This window comes from Homarus americanus, unplaced genomic scaffold, assembly GCF_018991925.1.
Source record: "Homarus americanus isolate GMGI-L3 unplaced genomic scaffold, GMGI_Hamer_2.0 scaffold11022, whole genome shotgun sequence".
In the NCBI taxonomy this organism is placed as follows: domain Eukaryota; kingdom Metazoa; phylum Arthropoda; class Malacostraca; order Decapoda; family Nephropidae; genus Homarus; species Homarus americanus.
The window spans coordinates 14,942,822-14,968,481 of NW_024737068.1; the positions used below are offsets into that span (position 1 = coordinate 14,942,822).

The window sequence follows — 25,660 nt, forward strand, 5'->3', positions numbered from 1 at the left end:
TTATTGGGCACCCCCTTACATCCAGTGAGGTTTCCTCATCTGACGCCATCATCACTGTTTAAGTGACCTCTGACTCTCCCTACCTCCCACGTCTCACAGGGTGGGTGTGGCGTTGGTTGCCTAGCGAGAGGTGTCATAATCCCCGTGCACCTTGCCCACCCATGTCTTCAAGTACACTATTCTGGGAAACTGCTCAGAGATGGTGAAAAATCCAGATAAGAGAGAGAGAGAGAGAGAGAGAGAGAGAGAGAGAGAGAGAGAGAGGATGTAACTAAAAACAAGTAGAATGATGGGAATGAAAAAAGGAATCTTGATTTAGTGCAATTTCCTCAAATAATATAATCATTCACTGACGTACATATTTTCACAAACACTCACATACATCACACACACACATGAACATACGACCGGAAATGGTCCGCCTCGGTCGCCGACACACCGAACTACACCGCGTCGGATCCTGCAATTTGTAATGTGGGTGCGGTCAAGGCGTGTACAGCTCCAGGTAACTCAGACATGAAGCGTCTGGGTCCGAGAAGAACGTATGATGGATGAAGAAACCTTGAAATGACTAACCTCACCTGAGTTGATGAGCCTTTTGAGACAATCTATATGTATACCATTTTGATGTTAGTAAAATAAACGTATCTTTAACTTGTGCGCGCAAAATTTTATGATTCAACACTGTTTAATGATCCTCAAAATTATTATCATTTTGAAATATGCACATGTAATTGCACTGCCAATTCTGAACTGATGGAAACAAATAAGATGAATTGAAATACTTTATCTACAGACTCCCGGGGCCGAGGAACGTCTGAGATGAGGAATCTTTGGTACCAGTTAACACACACACCAGGGAACCATCACGCCGGTAAACAGTGAGGTTGGGGAACAATTGTACCATGATCCATTTAGGACGAGGAACGTGTTAATAGTGATTTAAGCTCGAGTAACTAAACTTAGACCATGGAACATTTAGGACATGGATCATTCACTGAAAGAACAAATACACCTAAATAATTGTCTCGAAGTGTTGCACTTAATCATAAGTATAATGAAGTGCGACCAACAGCTGGGATGGTGTCGAGGTATGATGACAAAAATCGGGCTCAAGAATGTAATTTAAGTGATTACATGTAATGTCAACTTGGAAGACACTACAGTCATGGTAGGGAGAGCTATAGCACGAGGGGCGTGTCTGTGTAGGAAGAGTAATGAAAAAGAGAACCAAGTGACAGAAGAGTTGTAAACGGAACAGAGAACAAAATAGGAGGAGGGAGATGGAGAACGAATACCCGAAAATTAAGGAAAATTATACAATTCAGGAGAAGTGCAAATCTGCCACGGCAGACACTAACGTTACACAGTGAACGCTGACCCCTGCGTTAACAACAGGACTCACGAGGACACACACATCATAGTCTGCACCCCACCCAGAGCCCAAACTTCAGGCCCTGGCACTCACTAAACAACTGCTTCACTCTTTACCAACTCATGGACAATAAATCCACTATAGTATTGGGACCCTACAGGACTCCCTCCGTTAGTGTTAACCCCAGGACACACATCATTCTGGACGCCATCCCCTCGGCAGTATGCGTGCGTTAACTCCAGTAAACAAGACACTCACATCATACTCTGGACGCGGGAGCCCACGCCCTCGTCAGTAGAGACTTGTTCCTGGGGGGCGCTGTCGACGATGACGTTGGCCCGCTGGTGCTTCTGGTCCAGCATGCCACGGTACATGTTGTACACCAGCTTGCGTACCTGGGGATCCTTGGGGTCCACCTTAGGCCCGTTGGCCGACCCGTTAGTGGCGATTCGAATGTTCCTGTTGGCAGTGCCGTTGACGGCGGCTGGTCGCCCGTTTATGTTAGCCATTGTCGCGGATGGACTTACTGGGGAAATTTGTGCTTTATGTCTCAAGTTAAACTTAATCCACCACTCGCAAATTATTAAAACCGCTATTCAGTTAATTACAACTATTCTTAAATAACCTGTAAAAACTGGGACGGTCAAAAAAAGTTAACACTAAATACTTGTGTAAGAGCCTCGGTCTATACTGGCCACGTAGTGTTCATAAATGAAGTCACTTGAGAGCCTGACTAGAGTTTACACGCTCACTGAAACACTGGGAGTGCGTCGAGCGTGCACAAGTACACACAACGTCGCCGTGCACACGACTGATAGTGTGTATGTGTGTGTGAGTGGGGAGCAACCCTGAGGCCTCACCTCCCGTCAGCTGGCGCCACGCTTACACTTACACTTGTTTGACCGTTTTAGTCGCTGTGTTAAGCTGATATATGATAATCATCAGTGTTTTAAATAACCAGAGATGTACTTGTATCATTATGTGCACGTAATAATGTATAATGTTGCAGGAAAATTCAAATGGTCATGAAGGCTCGACTGTTGAGGCTCAGGAGAAAAATGACAAACTGGTAACGCAGAGACTTCGATGCCAAACAACGCTTGGCACTGCAATGTGCTGCAACAACTTCCCCTACCTTGGCTAGCAGAAACACCAACATATAATGGATGATACACAATTTACACTGTATAAGTGATTATTTTATCGTATAGATAAATAAAGAAAACAAATTAATATTTTAACTCCCACTAGTATCGATCGCCGCAGAATATTATCACTTTTCAGCACTACATAACAGCCCAATAAATGAAGCTATTCATACCAACTGAAAATTTCTTTCATATATATTGCAATAATAAAAACAGTATCATATAAACTCATAAAAACATAAACTAGCATATATCCCTAAATATGATTATCAAAGTTTATACAATACGGTGACGTAATCGCCACGATCAAAACGCTGAGCATCACCAACTTAATAAAAACAATGACGGCGGATTTACACTTATACGCTACACTACATAATATAACCCAGACATGTACTGTCATAATGAGGGGACTGGCCCTGAGGGGGAGGGGGGGGGATAAGAGAGAAAGTTTTAGTATAGAGCTGGTAGGTATCTCTTTGGAGAGTGACTCACCAAACGTGGGCAGCTTCCCACCAACATGACGTCACCACCTGCCCAGGGTAAGTTCAACACCCACGCGGCTACTTCAGTGCAAACCCCCCTGCTATACCCTCACCCACCTTGCACGCTCTAACCACTTTCTCTTTGTCTCGCTGTATTTCAATGTTTCGAGCTGTTAAAGTTACGATGTCGGAACGTTAGCGTCTACTGTAGGCGGCTAGGTTAGGTGTACTGCAAGTCGTTAATGATCTGATATCTTAACGACTCTTCCTTCTGTCTTTGTGTGTGTGTGAGTGTGTGTGTGTGTCACAGAGCCAGGCACTAACAGAGGGAAGCAATAACAGAGCCAGGCACATACAAAACCACAAACACACTAGTGAAGGGTAATCACGGGTCAGCCTCATGAATAATGTAACTAACGTCATCTCTGTCACACCTCCCCCCATCACCCAATGTCTGTTACCAAGGCTTACAGACCTAAAACAACTACATAAATTTAAATAACCTCACAATACTTCCTAATATCAAGAGAAAAAATATTCAATACATCTATAGTTTAAACACTAATAGTAACTCAGACTTTGTATCAACTATCTAGATTATCAATAACCAAACGTCAACTAGAACTATCAACTGGAAACTGGTCCTGTATTGGCCGTTTTGAAGGTCTAATCCTTTTAATATTTCAATAGATAACATGTCTCTATGATATGTCTGCAGGGATATCTAGGATGCTGTGGTGGGCGGGAACAATAGGACAGGAGGCGCCAGTGACAAACATCCTCGTCACCACCATGAGACAGACTGAGTGACGGTGTTAAATTGTTGACGGCAGCCCAGTGTTGCCAGTATTGACAACTCTCAAGATAAGTTCGGCCAAATTCCCAATATTTCCCAAGGGTTATTATATACTATATTGAATTAACATGATGGTTTAATACAAGGAAACGCAATCACTTAAAACTAAAAGACAAGAATGACATATTTACTGCACGTTTCTTCAAGAGTCAAGTGCATTACATTGTCACTGTTAGCAAATATATTCTTCCTAATTTCTACAGGATATGCAGTTTCATACCAGGGCATCCGGTATTCTGCCACACCCCCAGTAAGCAAGAGTTCACTGCCTTTGTCACCTTCTCTTTTAAGTATGGTTCTTCTAATTAAAGTTGTTTATATGTTTTGCGGATTGCTTGTGGCCCAAGAGCGAAGACTTGTTAGCTTGTATATTTGTTGATAGTTAATCATTGTCTACGGTTACAATGACCATCAACTAGGTATGACGCCCTGGGTCACACTCTAACTACGGTCTGGGGAGTTACTTGATGACCTGTTGATATTGACCAACTAACCCCATCGAAATGTGTCCATCTCCCAGTTGTGTGGTTAAGCGACCTTTGCTCACACCTTAAAGTGGCAATAACAAATCGCGAAATATATAGTGATCATAAAATACAAAGATGGAGCTGAAAAAAAAATCCCAAGAATAGTTAGATTTTGAAATACAAATCCCTAGATCCCATGGTTAAGGTTAAAATCACAAGATCTGGGGAAAAACAAGGAGTGGCATTACTGTGAGTGAGTGTGTTAAATCGTTGACACCATGACCGGTGGGGAAGGCAGGTGACGTCACGCACACCTCCACCATGGGGGGTGTGGTGAAGCTGACCTCAGGAACTAGTGAATGAAGGGAATGAGACCATACGTTACATAAGTTACGACTGATGAAGTTGATAACTCTGAAATAACAGACAATAATACAGGTTATGGTCCGCTGAACAAGTTCGACAAGGCAGATGGTAGTGTAATTGCTCATAGGAGCGATTTTGGTTTGTGCAGGACAATAAGACCCTTGTCGTTGACGCGATGAGTATAATTCGGTCAAAACCTGTTGAATACAATTTGCATATAACAACTGCTGGTACATCAGGACACAGTTTGAATTATATGATCAATATACAGTACATAATTACACTTATTAAAGTTATTTAGAGTTCTCAGAGGATTCAACAGTTCACAATCACACTCACGTTTTGGGGTCTAGGGTTAGACCAACGAGAACAAATATATTGTCCTGCATCAAGATGTTGGCTGACGAGAATCAAGATGTTGCCTTTACAGTAAAAGGCGATAGACTGTCCCTCAGACAGTCACACAGCTGCTACCAGCTCCATCTTGCTTAGTAAGCTATTCTGAGTTGTAAACAGTTTCTTCACTTAACATGTGGCCGGCGCGCGCGATAACAGGTAGAATTAAACTTTGAGAAGCGTATCTTTACTATGTGTTTATCAATTACTGATGAAGCACCAACACACAATGATCACAATATTTTTGGTATGACTGGTGAGGTGAATTCCGGTTTGACTACAGAATACTTCTTCTCTATATTGTGACGCTCACAGAGGTCCAAATAAGTTGTATTATTATGTCAGGTGATGTACTGTACACACTTATTGTGCCAAGTTTCAGACTTTCTTCACGGGCGAACGATTATTGACATCCTCGGCCTGTAAGCAGTTAGCTAAAATACTCACTATAGTCCACACACACCAACAGGCTTATAAAGAAACGCCATTTTTATTTACACTACACATGTTAGTTAAGCTTTTTAATTTTAAGACAAAATGGTTTAGCACTCAGTGTCAACAGTGTCCTTCTTCAGACTGGTTGTAAGTCTTTCCAAACCCAAGATGACACATCCCAAGTACCCAGGTGGTACAGTGCCAGAGTTACTGAGGCACATCCCTCCCTCCCTCCCTCCCTCTTTGCCTCGGCCACACAAAGAAATTAAGCGTAGTTTTAGTTACCCGATGAACCTTAGTTTAGGAAGCCGACCCTAAAATATTCATCCTTCTAAAAACTTGAAAGATTGTTTCTTGTGCCATTTCACAATAGTGCAGGATACACCAAAGTGAGTAGTGTATAGTTTATAAAAGTAATATTCTTGGTATATTAGACCGACAGGTAGTAGATCTACCAGGCTGTCAGATCATAGGGACATCACTTACCTGTAATAGCTCTGGTAGTAGGCCTCGTAGTAGGCTGCATAGTACTCGCTCAAGAGGCGGTTGTAGTCAATGGCCTCAACGTCTGCAGAGTCGTCCAGGTAGAACTCACCCTCACCTGCGGCGTAGGTGTACCTCCGAGGATCCTCCGAGGGCCTGTTGAGGAGGACACCGTCAGGGGCACTGGCCTAACAACGGCGACCTCACAAATTTAATAATAAGGCAGGAACGACATCAGTTACAAAAACATTAGGTTAAGCAGAAGAGGAAAGGGAGTCTTCCAGGGATGGATTTTCAGCAAATGAATGAATGTCAGCCAAAGTGAAAGTCAGCATAAAACTATCTCAGCCAGAAGGACGTCAGTCAGGAGAAGGACACTAGTCAATGAGAATAAAGTTTTCAACCACGGGGCAGACTGACAACAAGAACCTGAGATGAGGACATCAAGGAGAGTAAGGAACCCAACAGTGAGATAATCAACACCCGTGTCCATGGAGCAACTCTCTATAGTCAGACTGACTATAGAGTACGTAGTGCATAATATATATATATATATATATATATATATATATATATATATATATATATATATATATATATATATATATATATATATATATAAAATAATAATAATAATATATGTGTGTGTGTGTGTGTGTGTGTTCATCCCTTTAATCCTTTTCCAGCTATTAGGTATGGCGGGTAGAATAAACAGCAAATACATATTTTCCCGCCATTTCTTAGATTATTTTCATTCATTCTCACTGATGTAACAGATGAGGAGCTCCAGGCGAGAACACGATAAGCGACGAAGCGGCTTGACATGAGTGTATTATGTCATAATACTAATCTAAAAATTGCTAACCTTTAACTTCACTTTGTTTTTTATTTGTTTTTACCTTTGTTGCTTACCTTTCTTGCCTGGAGCAGCTCAGATGTGTTCCGTTATGTTACTTCACTTCCACAACAAGGCCCGCAGAAATAATACCTGGTTTACCACCCACCGCTTCACACAATCCATCAACACCAAGATGATTTTTTTGGCCAGCAGAATCATTGCCAATACTAAGCTGGTTCAAAAATGATAGTGTAAGGCCTGATATCTTTTAACCCTGGAGGCTCTTACACGAGGCAATGGAATTTAAGTCTAGTACTCAAGAGGTTAAGTCATCGTACTCAAGGAAGTTGTCATCATACTCAAGTGCTTAAGTCATCATACTCAAGTGGTTAAGTCATCATACTCAAGGTAGTTGTCATCATACTCAGGTAGTTAAGTCACTGTCCTCAAAGTAGTTGTCACCGTACTCATGGTAGTTAAGTCATCATACTCAAGGAATTAATTCATCCTACTCAAGGTAGATATGTCATCGTACTCAGCAGGTTAAGTCATTTACTCAAGGTAGTTAAGTCATCGTACTCAACGGGTTAAAGTCATTGTACTCAAGGTAGTTAAGTCATCGTACTCAACGGGTTAAAGTCATTGTACTCAAGGTAGTTAGGTCATCGTACTAAAGATAGTTAAGTCATCGTACTCAAGGGGTTAAGTCATCGTACTCAAGGGGTTAAGTCATCGTACTCAAGGGGTTAATTCATTGTACTCAATGAATAATATTCAAAAGTTGGGGAAACTGTCAAACACTTATTAAGGTGTAAAGCATTACTGTGTGGACCCCCATGGCCAGGTGAAGGTAATCTATTAATCATGGCCAGGTGAAGGTAATCTATTAATCATGGCCAGGTGAAGGTAATCTATTAATCATGGCCAGGTGAAGGTAATCTATTAATCATGGCCAGGTGAAGGTAATCTATTAATCATGGCAAGGTGAAGGTAATCTATTAATCATGGCCAGGTGAAGGTAATCTATTAATCATGGCAAGGTGAAGGTAATCTATTAATCATGGCCAGGTGAAGGTAATCTATTAATCATGGCCAGGTGAAGGTAATCTATTAATCATGGCCAGGTGAAGGTAATCTATTCATCAATGTTTGAATAAAATGTTAGAAATTAATGAGAAAGTTGAACACCTTCACTCACTCACTGACACAATGAAGGTGAATGTAATGTCTAACTTGCTTTCCCCCTCGGTACAGTCTGTTGGGTAAAAGTAAACACGTACAACGAACACCAGAAAGAATGCCGGGAGATAAACAAGTGAATAACGACAGAGGAATGGAAAGGAAAATAAGGAAAGGTAATAAGAGATGCTGAACATAAGAGGCTGAATCAGAGAAAACGACAACAGGCGATGCAGGTAACTGAAGGTGGAGGAAAATATATCAACAGACAGAACAGTGACAGAAAATTCACACAAACACGAAAACAAATAAGCGTTTCGTCGTAGTCACAAAGTTATTGGGAATTTACTATAACTAGTTACTATTATATATACTACCACCTTTTATTCCTAGATCTTTGTACAGAAGTTTATTGTAATTTCACTCAATAACATACAACAAAATTTTTAATAGTGCCAGATAAAAGAGTAAAAAAATATCTGATACAAATAAAAGTATCATAACGATAAATGAGTTCAATTAAAAAAACAATGAATCAGATATCGAAGACTAAAATTTAAGCCAAGCTAAAAGTTGCTAAGTTGTAGCCAAACAAAAAAACAACACAATTACTGTATAAACTACCATCAGCACACTAAAGCTTCTATAACGATTTAGGATAAAAAGTGCAGTATGATTTTTACTGAAGCTGTAAAGTCAACCATAAGCTTTGCCATGTTGATAAGGTATTACTGTTAGACTTCAGCAGTTTCAACAAACCGAACCACAGAACCTTGACCATTAATCCCGTTACGTTCGCGACTTCTCACAAAATAACTATAGATTTCCTTTCATATTTACAAACAGTTCATTAATCAAAACAAATTACTGTAGAATAAATCCCAATAAAAATTCTTGCCGAGTAATAATATAAAAATCTGTAGAAATTAATACCAAATAATCGCTTCTGAATAAAGAAATTAGCGATAGAATACAAATATAAGGATTAACCTTTCAAAATGGTAAAGCGTACAAGCGGTCAATAAGTTCCTCCACGCAGTAACGGATGTGAAGTTAAGTAATAATACTCTGTGAGGGAACTAGATGATAGATACAAGAGCTATGAGTGAAGGCGGGCGGGTGGGCGTTGGTGGGGGGTGTTGACATAAGCTACAGCTGAACAAAGTCTTCAACACAGCAAAAAAATAAAAATAAAAAATACTCTCCACACTGACTTACACATCGCCCTCCGAGGCATAGCCAGACACCTCCTCCACAGTGTGAGACCTTAGGAAAGTTGAGAAATACTTAAAATAACTCATGTATCGTCTTAACTAATTTTCTACTGGTTCATTAACTCCAACAACTATAATATTTATGAATTATAGAACTAATTTTTTTTTATCAAGACTATATAGAAAGAAAGAAATTATAGCAGAGACAGGCTGAAAAACCACATCATTTTCTAGAGGGAATTAATCTACAGCGAGAATTATGGTGTACTGTGCATGAATTATAGAGTAAACTGTTTTGACCAAAGTATAGTAAGGATTAGGCTGAACAACACTGAAGACTAACACAAGTATTTTACCTAATTACTTTACCAACTAGTTTATTAACCACTACTATGCCACATCCATAATATACATAAACAATAGGAGTAACCATTTATTTACCAATACTCCAAATGGAAAAAACAAGAAGAGAGCAGATGAAAATATTTAGATTAACTCAAGTTTTTTACCCAAACTTCAGACTGATTCACAATTAACTATACAAAATACATAAGAAAATGAAAGTAAGTATACACACTTTTATATACCAAAGACAACTTTCACATAGACATATTAAGCAATGCAATAAGCGGAAAAAATAATTATCTCAGTTTATAATTTATGTACAAGAAATGTTCACATGGAGCATAGGACCATGCTTAATAAAATAATAATAATAATAATAATATTAATAATAATAACATTAAGAAGAAGAAGAAGAAGAAGAAGAAGAAGAAGAAGAAGAAGAAGAAGAAGAAGAAGAAGAAGAAGAAGAAGAAGAATACTTTGCCTTCCTCGGAATCGAGTAAGACGATCATCCAGTTCTAATACAATGATATGAAATATTAAGGATGTCACCTTCGGTGAGCTCATACAGGATCGATAGGGCATGTGTGGAGGGCTACATCTAGTGCTGGAGGGGCGGCGGAAGCCTCTTTCCGACACTGCCGCTTGTTTGCCTCGGTATGCAGTCGGACTAACTCGAAAGTATTGACACCTTCTCGTGTGGTGCTCCTCCAAGCGTTACGGTGTGGAGTGGTCGTCTCCCAGGTGAAGGGATCGATTTGGCTCTTTTTCAGGTTTATCTTAAGACTATCCTTATACTTTCTCCGTTGTCCGCGAGCGTTACGTTTACCATTCGTTAGGTGACTGTAAAGTAGCTGCTTTGGCAGTCTACTGTCGTCCATGTAGGTAACATGGCCAGTCCAACGTAGCCTCGATGCTCATACAGTTGGCGTCAGATAGAATTCTGGCATTTGTTCTCTTGTCTTCCCACCGAACTCGGAGGATGAAACGCAGACTACGCTGGTGAAAGTTTTCAAGAAATTATACCTATCCATAATCATCCTCCTTCAATACTTTCATGTCAGTCACCGTTGGGTTCAGTGTGTTAAGTAACAACTGTCATGTTATGACATAAGACTTAGGTCCTCCTGGAGTCTTAACACTTATAATGTTTTAATTTAATGAAGTCTCATACTGAGATTTATAATGAGTCTCATACCGAAACATTCAATAAGCCTCATACTAAATACGTGCTAGTTCTTTATACTGAGTGCCTCATACTGAACAGTAATACACAATGAAGACCTCATACTGAACAGTACTACACAATGAAGACCTCATACTGAACAGTACTACACAATGAAGACCTCATACTGAACAGTACTACACAATGAAAACCTCATACTGAACAGTACTACATTCTGAAGATCTCACACTGAACAGTACTACACAGTGAAGACCTCATACTGAACAGTACTACACAATGAAAACCTCATACTGAACAGTACTACACAATGAAGACCTCATACTGAACAGTACTACATACTGAAGACCTCATACTGAACAGTACTACACAATGAAGATCTCATACTGAACAGTACTACATTCTGAAGATCTCACACTGAACAGTACTTCACAATAAAGACATACTGAACAGTACTACATTATGAAGACCTCATACTGAACGTTACACCCCGAACCACATATTAAAAGCCACATACTGTACTTCAAATGCCAGGGTCTTCATCACTTGATGACGAGAGGCGAGACAGCCAGGGTCTTCATCACTTGTTGACGAGAGGCGAGACAGAGTAGCCATAGTGAGCAGGTGGGGGATCGAGCAGGTGGGGGAGCAAGGAGGTAGGTGAGTCAACAGGTGGGTGAGTGAGCAGGTGGGTTAGTAAACGGATGGATGGGTGGGTGAGTAAGCGGGTGGGAGGGTGAGTAAGCGAGTGGGTGGGCGAGTTAGCGGGTGGGTGAGTAAGCGGGTGGGTGAGTACAGTAAGCGGGTTCCCACACCTCAGTGGAGTTTCTCAGGGGTGGGCTGTAAGAAAAACAACCTCCCGTGAAAACTCGTGTTTGTCCACCTGCCTTCTGGGACCACCGCTGTAAAGTGCAGGAAAATGAATCGCCTGTTTTCTAGTATCTTGGGTTTATCACAAGATTGACAAGATCGCTTCAAAGGTCCACTTAGAAACAAACTGTTAATGGGCCATTGTTTACACCGACGACAACACAAAGGATGTGCCATAACCTCTCCGTGCACAAAAAGTTGCCAACCTTTAATATTACTATAAACTCTTCAGTTACTGTCTAGACTCGATTATGCTATAGTATTGCATATGACAATTTATATAATTCATAACATAGAGAACTTTTCTATACATTTTCCACATAATTAAATAATAAAATTTAGATTTACTTTTGCAGCGCTAAACATCAATGGCTGTACATACAGTACATCATCTTTTTAGTGGCTTCTCCGTCAACATGAGGGTCGCTTGATCAACGCCATTTGTTTGTATGATAACTACAACAATAACAGCATAAAAAATCACTAAACTTACATTTAATTTCATCTTGATATACCCTTACCAGAAAACTGAGGCTGAAATTTCACTAGGAAAACTAATTAGTTTTACTTTTATAAAGACTAAAATTCAGATCGATATACTGTAGTGTGTATTCATCCTCCGGGAAGACCTGAAGGCCGTCTTTACCTCGATAAGGCTTAGTAGCTCACATGAGGGTTACTATAGTCTGACCCTCAGTGAACAGTGCATGGTCATAGTACAGTCGGGTTCAATGGATAAGTTAATAGTATTTTTTTCGCCTTTGACTGAACCTATAAGCTGGGAGTTTGCCGTGTATGAGTTATAAGTCCACGTCATAAACCACAACCTCCCTGCTGAGAATCTCCCTGAACCGCCCCTACCCCACCTAGAGCAAAATGAGGACCCTCCCCTAACCCAGCTTAAGAATCTCCCTGACCTGCCCCTACCCCACCTAGAGCAAAATGAGGACCCTCCCCTAACCCAGCTTAAGAATCTCCCAGACCCTCCCCTACTCAATGGTAGGTGCCTCCCTGGCCACTATCGCAGACGAACACTCCATGACGTACCGAGGGTTGTTGGAGCGAGTGAGTGTCTCTTCACTGGTGGCGTGGCGGAGTCTGGTCTTGGCCTTGGTAGCTGGCAGTGGCGGCTTGGACGATACCTGGGGAGAAGAGGCGTCATCACTACTAAATATACTTCAGTCGAGGGACACAAAACACAATACTGTACACCCTGGCCGTAACATCCTACACCTTGGTACAATCACGACACATCCTTCACCTTGGTAGAGTCACAACACATCCTACACTTTGGTACAGTCACGACACATCCTACACCTTGGTACAATCACAACACATCCTACACTTTGGTACAGTCACGACACATCCTTCACCTTGGTACAGTCACGACACATCCTTCACCTTGGTACAGTCACGACACATCCTACACCTTGGTACAATCACAACACATCCTACACTTTGGTACAGTCACGACACATCCTACACCTTGGTACAATCACAACACATCCTACACTTTGGTACAGTCACGACACATCCTTCACCTTGGTACAGTCACGACACATCCTACACCTTGGTACAGTCACTATAACACTCTACACCTCCGCCAGGGTTCTTAATACACCACACTTCACAAATGAGTCATAGCACTGGAGGTATACGAGGATATACAGTATATCAGTAACACCGAAATACTTCTTTTCTGAAAACGTTGATAAAGAAAATGAGTTAATCTGTACAGTACTTTACTGACAATTTCTATATTGGATATGAACATCAGAAACCAAATTTCTCTCTTTTAGAGTAAGTCAATATACTGTATGTAAAGAACAAGAGCAACTGACCTGCTGAAGGTCTCCCAAGCTGCTGGAGAGGGAGTGAGGTACTGTCCAACTGGCACCTTTTTCGATGGAGATCTCCGTCAGAGCCTCCACTCCCGCCCCTGCCCCCGCCTCTGCTCCCGCCACAGCTGCTGCCGCAGCCGCCGATGCACCACCACTCAGATTACCCGTCGACTTGGACAGCTTACCGTGAGGTTTTTCGATGGGACGGAAACCAAACTCCATGGGGTCAGGGCTGAACTTAGTGACCGGCAGAGTCTTGGAGCTCCTCAGGTCCCCGGTGCTGGCGGAGTGAGCCCTCCGTGATTGCGACTGTTGCAGCTTCTGCTTGACCGCCTGCTGTTGCTGCTGCCGTAGTAAAGCTGCCTGCTGCATCAGCTCTTCATTCGTTGGGGTTCTTTCTGATGATCGTCGACGTTTCTCTCGTTCATTTTGTTTGCGGATTTGTCGCTCTAGATTTCGAATCGACTTTTCCTGTGCTTCATACAACTCCTCCTCACTTTGAGCGTGGAGTTCTGCGAACTTTTCCTCGTGTTGAGGCGAATCGTCTTCGTCCTCGGGCACACTGTCCCACTCGGAGGCATAGTCGTCAGAGTCGTAGAGGTGGGCGCGTTTCTTCTCCTCCAGGTGTCGGCGATAGTTCTCGTAAGCTTCTGCTTCTTCCCTCATCCTCTCCTCCTCCTGCCTCTTCATCTCCTCTAGACGCAACTGCTCCTCCGCCTCTTCTTCACTCTTCTTCAGGTCCTTCATCCGCTGATCTTCTCGTCTCTTCTCTTCCTCCACATACTCTCGTTCTTCGGATTTTCGCATTCCTTCACTACGCTGTTCTGCTAGTAGCTTCTTCTGCTCTTCCGCCTGTCTTAGTTGTTCGTATAACTTCTTCTCCTCCTCTGCTTTCCTCTGCTCCGCTAAATGTCTTTCCTCCTTTCGTTTTTCTTCTTCCACTTTCATCTCTTCTTTTCGTTTCTTTTCTTCCATCCTCCTTTCCACCTCCTCTCTTCTCTTCTCGTCCTCTTTTCTCTTCCTTTCTTCTTCCTTTCGCCTCTTCTCTTCTTCCTTTTTCTTCTTCTCTTCCTCTTTTTTCTCTTCTTCCTTCCGTTTTTCTTCTCGTTTCTTTTCTTCTGCTACCCTTCTCTCTTCTACTATCCTCTTCTCTTCTGCTATCCTCTTCTCTTCTGCTATCCTCTTCTCTTCTGCTATCCTCCTCTCTTCCACTATCCTCCTCTCTTCTGCTATCCTCGTCTCTTCCGCTATCCTCCTCTCTTCCACTATCCTCCTCTCTTCCACTATCCTCCTCTCTTCTGCTATCCTCCTCTCTTCCACTATCCTCCTCTCTTCTGCTATCCTCCTCTCTTCCGCTATCCTCCTCTCTTCCGCTATCCTCCTCTCTTCTGCTATCCTCTCTTCCACTATCCTCTTCTCTTCCGCTAGCCTCCTCTCTTCCGCTATCCTCTTCTCTTCTGCTATCCTCCTCTCTTCTGCAATCCTCTTCTCTTTCTCCCTCCTCCTCTCTTCCTCTTTCCTCCTCTCCTCTTCTTTCCTTTTCTCTTCCTCCAATCGATTTTGTTCCTCCATCCACCTCTGTTCTTCCATTCGTCTCTCCCCTTCTCTTCGTCTCGCTTCCTCCAACTGCCGTTTCAATTCTTCTGCTTTTTGTTGTTCTTCCTTCATTTGTTCCTCCTTTCTTTTCTCCTCTGCTAATTTTTGTCTCTCGTCTTCTATTCGTTTTTGTTCTTCCCTTTGCCTCCTCTCTTCCTGTTCCCTCTTCTTGGTTTCTTCCTTTTTCTTCGTCTCCTCTTTTCGTTTCATCTCCTCTTGTATTCTCTGCTGGTCCTTCTTAAATTGTTCCTGTAGCTTCTTCTTCTCTTCTTGCTTGCGTTTCTCCTCTACTCTCTTCTTCTCCTGCATGGCAATCTGTTCGTATTGTTTCCTCTGTTCTTGGCTAAACATCATCATCCTCTCCTCATCTCGTTTCTTTTGGTCTTCTATTTTCTTCCTCGCCTCTTGCTTCTTCCTCTCTGCCGCAATCAATTCTTTGTCCTTTTTCTTCTGTTCAGCCAGGAGCTTCTTCGAGTCCTCCATACATCTCGCTCCGTCCTCCCCACTCGTGTCCATCGTCGCCTCACTCTTCGCGCCTTCCCTCTGGTATTTGGCGCCATCCGAGCGTCTCTTCTCGGCCGTGGTGATCTGTTCCTTAAGTCTCCGTTCTTCTGATCTGAGATGCCGTTCCTCCTTTGCGCTCTTGTTCCGGACGTCGTCAGTGGACTGGCTTTCGTATTTCTTGATAGCTCCTTTTTTTCTCTTCTCCTCCAACTTTCTCTCTTGCATCCTTCTGATCTGATCGTCTCGGATTCTGTTCTGTTCTCGGAGTTTCTCTTCATCTTCTTTCCGCTTTATTGGCATGTCGTCCCTCTTTAAAGTTGAAGATCCCTTCTCCTTCTTAGGAGTAGGCGATGCTTCTTTCTTTATCATTGGGGACGTTTCCCTCTTGATGGACGGCGAACGCTCTTTAGTCAGGACTGTTTGTGCTTGGGTTACTGGTGAAGACTGCTGCTGGATTATGGAAGACGACTCTTCTTTAGCATATGACGAAGACTGCCCGCTCATAACTGATGAATTTTTCTCCCTGACAACTGTTGAGGACTGCTCTGCTTTGCTTAATGCTGTGGCACCTCCTTGAAATAACCCCGACGATGAAAAATGCTGCTTAACAACTGTTGCTGACTGCTCTGCCTTAATTACTGCCGACGCACTTCCTTGAATGAACCCTGGCGGTGAATATTGCTCCTTAACAATTGCTGCCGACTGCTCCGCTTTGGTCAATGACGACGCACCTCCTTGAACAACTGCTGGTAATTCCTTACGACTCGTCGGCGACTGTGGGTTAGGGGTTGACTCTCTCCTCTTGGCGATCATCATCAGTTCCTCCAGTCGTAGCTTCTCCAGGATCAACTGTTGTAGTTGTTTTCGTTTTTGCTCCTCTGTCAACAACTGAGGGTCCTGGATCTCCATGGGTGGTTCTTTTACTTTCTTTGGTAAATATGACTTTGGTGCCGTGGGTACTTGAGACGTGGATTGAGAGCACTGGACGGTTTGTTGTGATGTTTGTGTCTCGTGATACGTCTGTTGGAAGGTCTGGAAGGACGACTGACTCATGGACTGCATCTGAGGACTGTGCTGAGATTGTAACAGCTGAAGCTTCGCCGACAGCTGTTGGGAATTCAGAGAAGGCTGCAGGGGCTGTTGCGGTTGCTGTTGAAGCTCCTGTTGAGGCTCCTGTTGAGACAACTGTTGGAGCTGTGTGGGTGAAAACATGTGCGGTGGAGAAAACACCTGTTGTGGTGTAGAGTACGACGACGTCGAAAAACTTGGAAGAGGAGACGAGAACGTCTCTGTCGGCGATGAGAACTGTGGGGGAGTGGCGTACTGGGTGGACGGGGAAGACATCTGATGCATCACATCCTGACTAAAGTGTGGCGGAGACGAATAATGTTTAACAGGGGGGGACTGTGGCAAGTTGAGTGGGGAGGAGAATCTGTTTGGCGACGATTGCATTTGTCTGAGAGGGGAGGGAAAACGCTGCGGTAAGGAGGAGACTCCTTGTGGGGACTGAGTTTGCTGTTGCGGGGACTGAGAGACCGAAGGAGAAGTTGCAGACAGGGCCTTACGCTGGAGTTCCTTCTGACGCCTCCGTTCTAGCTCCAACTGTCGTTCCTCAACCACCTGTTGCTCGAGTTTCTCCTGATGGGATAAGTTCTCCGCCACCAGGTGCCTGAAGGAGGTGAGGTCATCAATGGTTACTTCTGGGCGTTAACTCGCCACCAGATGAGAACAAGACCTACTTCAACAAGCAAAACTCGTAATGTGAGCCTTAAGTTTACATTCTTAGTATTAAAATGATGATCTGATGCTGAACATGAGTCACCAGGAGAATAAGCATGAGAGCTTTTCCAAATATATGTAATTTTTTTTTCTGAAATCGGTTATTTTGCAAAATGACCGACAAGCAAGTTAATAATATTGCAAAATATCTTGCAAACAGGCCAACCTAACCTAACCTAACCTTATGGTTGAATAGGGTTAAGTTAAGTTTGATTAATTTAAAAATTAGAACAGGTAATGTTTGGACAGCACATAGTGCCAAGTGAGCAGGATAACGAAACTGTCTATTGTGCTACACGAGCCAACCTATACTAACACTATTAAAACATAAGGTTAGGTTAGGTTAGGTTAGGTTGGTCTGTTTGCAAGTTATTTCGTAAAATTACCGACGTACTTGGTGGTCATTTAGCAAAAAAAAAAACTACGATATATAAAAGAAAAGACATTATCTAAAACATTGTTAATAAGAAAACCTATTACAGTTTACTGTATACTAAATCAAGAAGAACATCTTCAAAACATGACCAATTAAACATAAACTCCAACTGTTAATTATGTATTAATTAAATCCACAAAAGTATATCTATAAAGTATATATTTATCATCTCCATCTTTATTTAAGTTACCGTAAGTCATCTGGGTTGTTCTTTATCTCTGAATGAGGAGCAACACACACACACACACACACACACACACACACATCATCCTTGACCACCGAAGGGTCAGACGCACCTGGCGCTGCTCAGCAGCAGCCACGTCAACTGCTATGTTGGCCCATACCAACTCCCTCCCCTGAACCCTCCTCCCCACCGGAATATCAACAAGTTCTCGCCAGAAGTTATTATTTCATTTGGGAAAGGAATGGAACCAGTGTTGAATAGTGGTGATCAGTGCTTAAGTCACTGAAAAACAACTCGGCAGTTGAGTCTTACCTAAGCTAACCTTCACACAGTGAGGTCCCAGGTACCCAGTGATAATTCCCCTGAGACTCCACCATAGAGGCCTGGGACCACACCTCACCCACTTGAGTGAGTGAAGTCCTGTGACAATAGACCTCGTGGTGTCCCCATGATGCTACGACACCACTTAGTGAATGAGTTGCTACAGCATCATGTGAAGTTCCTCATAACACCATCTGTGAGGGAATTACTACACCACGTGATGCCCCTCATAACACCATCTGTGAGGGAATTACTACACCATGTGATGCCCCTCATAACACCATCTGTGAGGGAATTACTACACCACATCAGGCCCCTCATACACTATCTGTGAGGGAATTACTACACAACATCAAGCCCCTCATACACCATCTGTGAGGGAATTACTACACCACATCAGGCCCCTCATAACACCATATGTGAGGGAATTACTACATCATCAGGCCCCTCATACACCATCTGTGAGGTAACTACTCCATCAGGCCCCTCGTAACACCATCTGTGAGGGAATTACTACACCACGTGAGGTCCCTCATAACACCATCTGTGAGGGAATTACTACACTACGTGAGGACCCTCATAACACCATCTGTGAGGGAGTAACTACACCACGTGAGGTCCCTCATAACACCATCTGTGAAGGAACACCATCTGTGACTACACCATGTCCCTCATAACACCATCTGTGAGGTCCCTCATAACACCATCTGTGAGGGAATTGACTGTGAAGGAATTACTACACCATGTGAGGTCCCTCATAACACCATCTGTGAGGGAATTACTGCACCACGTGAGGTCTCTCATAACACCATCTGTGAGGGAACTAATGCACCACGTGAGGTCCCTCCTAACACCATCTGGGAGGGCGTTACTACACTACGTGTTTGCTGTTCAACACCTACATTAATCTGTATGTTCACTGTATGTTCCTTTACCTTTCTCTAATGAAGGCTTTTGTTAAACCACCAATGTATGTAACAAGTAATTTATGTCCAATGTATATTTTCAGCCTTCGGGCTGCAGAACTTTTTCAATAAAAAGCTAATTATTATTATTTATTACTACACACACACACACACCACTAACCACAGACATACACACCACTACCCACACAAACACATCCAATCCCCACACCACAAACCACCCACCCACATTACAACCCACACACCCACACCACAACCACACATCCAATCCCCACACCACAAACCACCCACCCACATTACAACCCACACACCCACACCACAACCACACACCCACACATCCACACCACAACCCAGACATCCACACCAAAACCTACAAACCCACACAACACTACAACCCACACACCCACACCAAAACACCACACCACAACCTACATCATAACCCACATACCCACACCACAACCCACACACCCACACCGCAACCCCGTGGGTAGTGGTAGTTACTCTCGACAGGAGCTGCCATGCACAGGCCAACCGGCCTATTGCAGACTCCTTATTTTCTTATGTTCTTATGTAACCTACATCATAACCCACATACCCACACCACACTCCACACGTCAACAACATTATAACCCACACCCCCACACCAAAACACCACAGCCTACATCATAACCCACACACCCACACCAAAACATCACACCATAATCCACACACCCACACCGCAACCCCCACACCACAACCCACACACCCACAACGCAACCCCCACACCACAACCCACACACCCACAACGCAACCCCTACACCACAACCCATACACCTACAACCTACATCATAACCCACAACACCAGAGGCAGCTCATATAACGTACTGTGAGTCGTCGACCTTCCTGATGGTAAGCTCCACGCGGTTGCCGGCTGCCTTGACCAGATCGTAGGCATCAAAGTGACAGAGAGATCGAGCGTCGTGGCCCTCGATCATGACCAGCGTGTCCCCGACAGTGAGGTGCTGCGCCGCTAGCGTCCCCGGCGTTACCTGAAGTACCAACAGTGTTATTAGTACACCTGACTGATTTATTGGGGCGTTCAGGTTAAAGTTGACCCGAAAATGTAAATAATTTGACCCAAGACATTGAAATAATTTGGCACAAATCACTGAAGAATTTGACACAAAACACTGAAGAATTTTACACAAAACACTGAAGAATGACACAAAACACTGAGGAAGAATGACACAAAACACTGGAAAATATATATATATATATATATATATATATATATATATATATATATATATATATATATATATATATATATATATATATATATATATATATATATATATATATATATATATATATATATATATATATATATATATACAGGGTAACTCAAAGCAAAACTTCACACCTTAAACGTAGCTTATTAAAGGAAGAGTGTAAATGTAAACAAATAACTGAAAGCAATTTGGAGGCAAGAATTAGCCAAACAACTTTTCCATTGCTCTAAGCTGGATATTTTTGGCGCAATCCTCCTAAAACATGTGTGGGAGGGATGTACGGAAGTGAGCGACGAACAGACAGATAGATATCAATATACCCCTCACCTGTTTACCCAGTAGTGAAATACAGTATACACCAAAACACCCGGATGGTAAAGCCTGGCAACTCCGGCCCGCAGAGTTGTGACGACCTAGATAACTGTCCACCCCACCAACACAAGTCAGTGGAGGACACATCCTTCAATGACAGCTTTATCAAGGCAATAATTAGCATGACATGTATCAGTCAACATCGTCTTGTCATGTTCGTGTGATACTTGAATACTACGTCAGGAGGCCAAGGTTCCGGCCATAATATGTTTCATTGCAGAAAGTGTCACGTTCACTTCAGACTTGCATACGCCAGCATCAATGAGGCCTCTGACACCCTGTCTGACCTGATGACAAGAGACTACTACCATATGGCATCAGACGATGAGTCATGCCGTGTCAAACCTGAGAGGGAAACAGTTTCAAATCAGATAATTTGTACTTTTACTTCAGTAGTTTTAAAGCTTACTTCGTACATTAACAGTACTGGCAACAGTACTGTACGTAATATGTTCAATTACTTCTTCCCATCATTAATGTCATATTATTTCCAGTCCTGATTTCTGTTTGACGAGAAACGGCATCATAATAGAGCAATGTGATTGGTTAGAGGGGCCTCCATATGGTCAAGAAGAGGGTACTGCACGTCAAGCATTGGTCCATCTCATAAAATAGTACTCTTTGATGTCTCTTATCAACAAATATATCTTTTTAATAAAAATACTGTACATTTCTTCAATAATAGATGTTACCTTGTACGGTTTTTTTCTCCCTTATAAAAGTCATTTACCATCTTTTATTCACTTGGTATTAAAACATCCCCCACAGGGCAACACAACCACAAACATAATAAAATTGGAGTAAGAGAGATTATTAAAAAATACGCAAGTGATATAGGTATTTGTTTTTATTATACAACCTAAAGAAAACACAATATCAGATATAAAGTATTAAACAAATGAATACATGAACACATTGTGTGTGTTTGGTAATGGTGCTCCATCTGGCTGGTGCTCTGTTCTGGGAATGGTGATTTGTGACAGTAGAGTTCCTTAACTCTACCGTATGTTCAATCGCTGCAGAAACTGTGTGACTACCTGCCGGCCTGAGAAGACGGACATACAATCACTGGAGTCTTTCTTGCATAAACTGTTCCAACACCCCCTCGGCCTCCACCATCGCCAACAAGGCAGACATCTCGAGAGACGAATATTCATTTGCCATCATCGTTGCCGTGATCCTATTCGCCATCTCCTGAAACAGATCGTGCGCGATGGACGGTGGATCAAGGACAAGAACGGTGAGTGTATTGTTCTTGGCTTGCATAGTGTTGTTTTCGGGTGGTGGTGCACCACAAACAAGCCCGACCAGGGCGAGCACAAGGAAGCAGGTTAATAGCAAGGTGATCGTCGATGCCATACTGCTGTAGGTGGTGAAGGTCCTCTCACAAATTATATGACTTGCCCTGCTATATATACGCCTTTACCTCTTGGGGGTCATTGCTGGATGACATTAAATCACGTGACCAACTGGTGTGGGGAGGGGCAGGTCATGTCATTATGTATAATTACCTGCCCAGAGTGACCACCTGATCGTCTGATCCGACCCACTGATGCAGGTTTTCATGTATATTCGTTTGTGTTTTATTTTATGTGGTGATGTAAAGAAGTGCGGCCAAGGGAATATTTCTTCTAGCACATAACGATAGCAGGACTCTCCCTGTACCTACACCCTGCAGCTTCCCAAACGAATGGTAATCAGATCTTTAACACGTGACACTAAAGTTTCTCCTACGCGGTACTGGGCAACGTCGCATTATAGTGCAGTTCAAGGGTTGCCAATCACTTTACGTGTCTCTATTATTACATAAACCTCCACTTAAAACTAAATATATAACGTTCATGTACTGTCCAGTTTATAAATATATAAATATATATATATATATATATATATATATATATATATATATATATATATATATATATATATATATATATATCTTGATAAAATCACACGGGAAAAGGGAAACAACATAGCACCTTAGCTTTCGTCTCTATTCATGACATCTTCAGAGGCAACTGGATTACATTTATCTTATAAGAACATAAGAACATAAGAAAATAACCTATTGTTTCCAATAGGTTATATTGTTTTGAATATTGTATTTCTCTTCGACTCTTTGTTGTGAAATTATATCATATCGATAGAAATTCTGTCCCAAGAACTTGTGTACAGTATTTACAGAGATTTGAACGAAACTTGAAGTGGGACTGTGTGTGTGTGTGGGTAAGGCTGATCTACCTGCACATCCCATGGGAAAATTAACATGATGGATTGACATAATTACACTCTGACCCGGTTGCCAAGACCCGTCCCAGACACACCTACATTATTATTTTAAATACCTAATAATCTTTTTCCTTGTGGCGACTTAATATTATAGAAGACCAGCATGAATTTCGAGGCTTTGAAAATGGTTACTAATACGGCATTTGTTGTCACTATCACAATTTATTCCTTTCTACACATCTACAAATAATTGTGTTACTATAACGTGCGGTCTAGAGATGTCTTTTGTCTAACCTAACCTAAATATCTTGTAGACCACACGCTATAACAGCACCAAATAATTTATCAATAAAATTCTATCACGAAAGTTTGTACATGCGCTAACATAGTTATCCATTTATCATTTCCACACAGTGACTAATTATCAAGAGGAAAGTTTGACCCCTAACCTAACCGAGCCTAACCTAGCTTAACTTAACTTAACCTAACCTAGCCTAACCTAACTTAACCTAACCTAGCCTAACCTAACTTAACCTAACCTAGCCTAGCCTAGCCTAGCCTAGCCTAGCCTTCGGGAATTCTGTTATAGTTATAAAGAAGTATACAAGGAATGTTTATTAAATCTGCAATGACGTATGTTTTGTCTACTGGGGTATTACTCCCCTGACATTCAGTGACCTCACTGGGCCCTAGGGTCACCTCAGTAAATACAGAATGAACATGAAGGTAAAATATTTCGTCTTTTTTCTTTTCTATTTATTTAATAATGTTCTATATCAAAATTGAAAGAGTTATAATACTCTAATTGGATCACCTGAAGAAATGTCACCCCAGAGTTTGGCAGGGTGACAATTGTTCAGGTGGCAACACCTGGGATGACAATTCTTCAGGTGGGGTCGCATTTCTGATTTAAGTTTGGTCAGGTTGTTTTAAGGTTGTGTGACTTTCCTTGGTGACGGATGGAACCCTTCCCTAATTTTTTTTTAAATTAAGAATGTTTTCATTTTCTTTAGATTTGGAAGCTTTTTTTCTTTTTTGAGTGCGAGCCATTTTTTTTAATCTTTGATTTTGTTTAATTTATTGTATTTTGGAACACGGTGTATATTATTTTTTTCTTTAAACTTTTCACAATAAAGATGCATAACACAAAGGAATATATTTATGTTATCCTAATTACACAAATTATATTCACTGTGGGCTGGGGTGACGATTCTTCAGGTGGAGCAGGCTGGGATGACAATTCTTCAGGTGGGATATTCTGGGGTGACGATTCTTCAGGTGGACATTCTGGGGTGACGAATCTTCAGGTGATCCTTCTAATTATTTAAACTTGTAATAATTTCATATTTAAATCTATATATTTTTTATATTTCTAATGACCGTCTCTTTAACATAAAAACAGGGGGCTTCTGTCCTATTTTGCACTTTTACTGAGGGGCTTTTGTCCTAGGGGTCTTTTGTCCGGGCCCCACTTTACATTTGTCCACATAACATTTCATCTGCCATTTTTCAGACCATGCGAATAATTTGTTAGGCCGCACCTCGATTATGCGGTTCAGTTCTGGTGCCCCTATTATAGAATGGATATAAATTCACTAGAGTCGGTGCAGCGAAGAATGACAAAAATGATTCAGGGACTTAGAAACCTTCCATATCAGGATAGGTTAAAGAAACTTAACTTGCATTCCCTAGAAAGACGAAGAGTGCGGGGAGATATAATAGAAGTATTTAAGTGGGTGAAAGGAATCAATAAAGGGGATATAGATAAAGTTCTTATAATATCCGAGCAGGATAGGACTCGGAGCAACGGATTCAAGTTGGATAAATTTAGGTTTAGGAGGGAGATAGGAAGAAACTGGTTCACAAATAGGGTGGTGGACGAGTGGAACAAGCTTAGCAACTTTGTAGTAAGTGCGGGAACTCTGGAAAGTTTCAAAAGGAGGCTAGATAGATTCATGGATGATAGAGAGTGGTAGTAACTCTCGACAGGAGCTGCCATGCACAGGCCAACCGGCCTATTGCAGACTCCTTATTTTCTTATGTTCTTATATAGCCGAACCCACCTTGGGGAATAATATACTAGATTTAGTTCTGTCAAACAACCTCATTGATAATATCAATGTAAGGAGTGAACTAGAGTACTCAGTATAGATGTAAACAGGGAAACCAGATACCAGATGAACAACAATGCCATAGAGAAATCCGACTGCGAGAGAGATTTAGGAGTAATGATAAGTAGGAACCTTAAGCCAAGTAAACAATGTGTTTTTGCTCGTAACAAGGCTAATAAAGTACTTGGATTCATACAAAGGAATGTTAGTTACAAGACTAGCGAGGTCATCCTAAAACTGTATCTTGCTCTTGTGAGACCACACCTGGATTACGCAGTTCAGTTCTGGTCACCGTATTACAGAATGGATATAGAATCCTTGGAAAGAATTCTGAGGAAAATGACAAGACTAATCCCTGGCATTAGGAACCTTGAGTATAGAGACAGGTTAAAGCATCTTAATTTGCACTCCCTCGAGAGACGTAGAGCGAGGGGCGACCTGATAGAGGTGTAT

At 42.0% G+C, this 25,660-nt stretch overlaps 2 protein-coding genes across 16 annotated transcripts in view; both read right to left on the reverse strand.

Moving 5' to 3' along the window:
* LOC121872991 (proline-rich protein 36-like) overlaps positions 1 to 2,210 on the reverse strand; it is a 139,204-nt gene extending 136,994 nt beyond the window's left edge. For 12 of the 15 annotated variants that reach the window (XM_042376209.1, XM_042376197.1, XM_042376196.1 and 9 more), the window contains exon 1: positions 1,634 to 2,210. In XM_042376209.1, the coding sequence (XP_042232143.1) occupies positions 1,634 to 1,884 (251 nt within the window). In that variant the 5' untranslated portion in view covers positions 1,885 to 2,210. The remainder of the gene's footprint in view (positions 1 to 1,633) is intronic. The other 3 variants (XM_042376210.1, XM_042376206.1, XM_042376205.1) reach the window with 1 other exon arrangement.
* Positions 2,211 to 3,969: 1,759 nt separating this feature from the next.
* The window catches only part of LOC121872847 (golgin subfamily A member 6-like protein 22), a 51,774-nt gene continuing 30,083 nt past the window's right edge, over positions 3,970 to 25,660 (reverse strand). Inside the window, exons 2-8 of the mRNA XM_042375897.1 lie at positions 20,089 to 20,252; positions 14,911 to 17,250; positions 13,482 to 14,733; positions 12,688 to 12,782; positions 10,000 to 10,075; positions 6,015 to 6,199; positions 3,970 to 4,147 (exon numbers count right to left, since the gene is read on the reverse strand). Of these exons, the coding sequence (XP_042231831.1) occupies positions 3,970 to 4,147; positions 6,015 to 6,199; positions 10,000 to 10,075; positions 12,688 to 12,782; positions 13,482 to 14,733; positions 14,911 to 17,250; positions 20,089 to 20,252 (4,290 nt within the window). The remainder of the gene's footprint in view (positions 4,148 to 6,014; positions 6,200 to 9,999; positions 10,076 to 12,687; positions 12,783 to 13,481; positions 14,734 to 14,910; positions 17,251 to 20,088; positions 20,253 to 25,660) is intronic.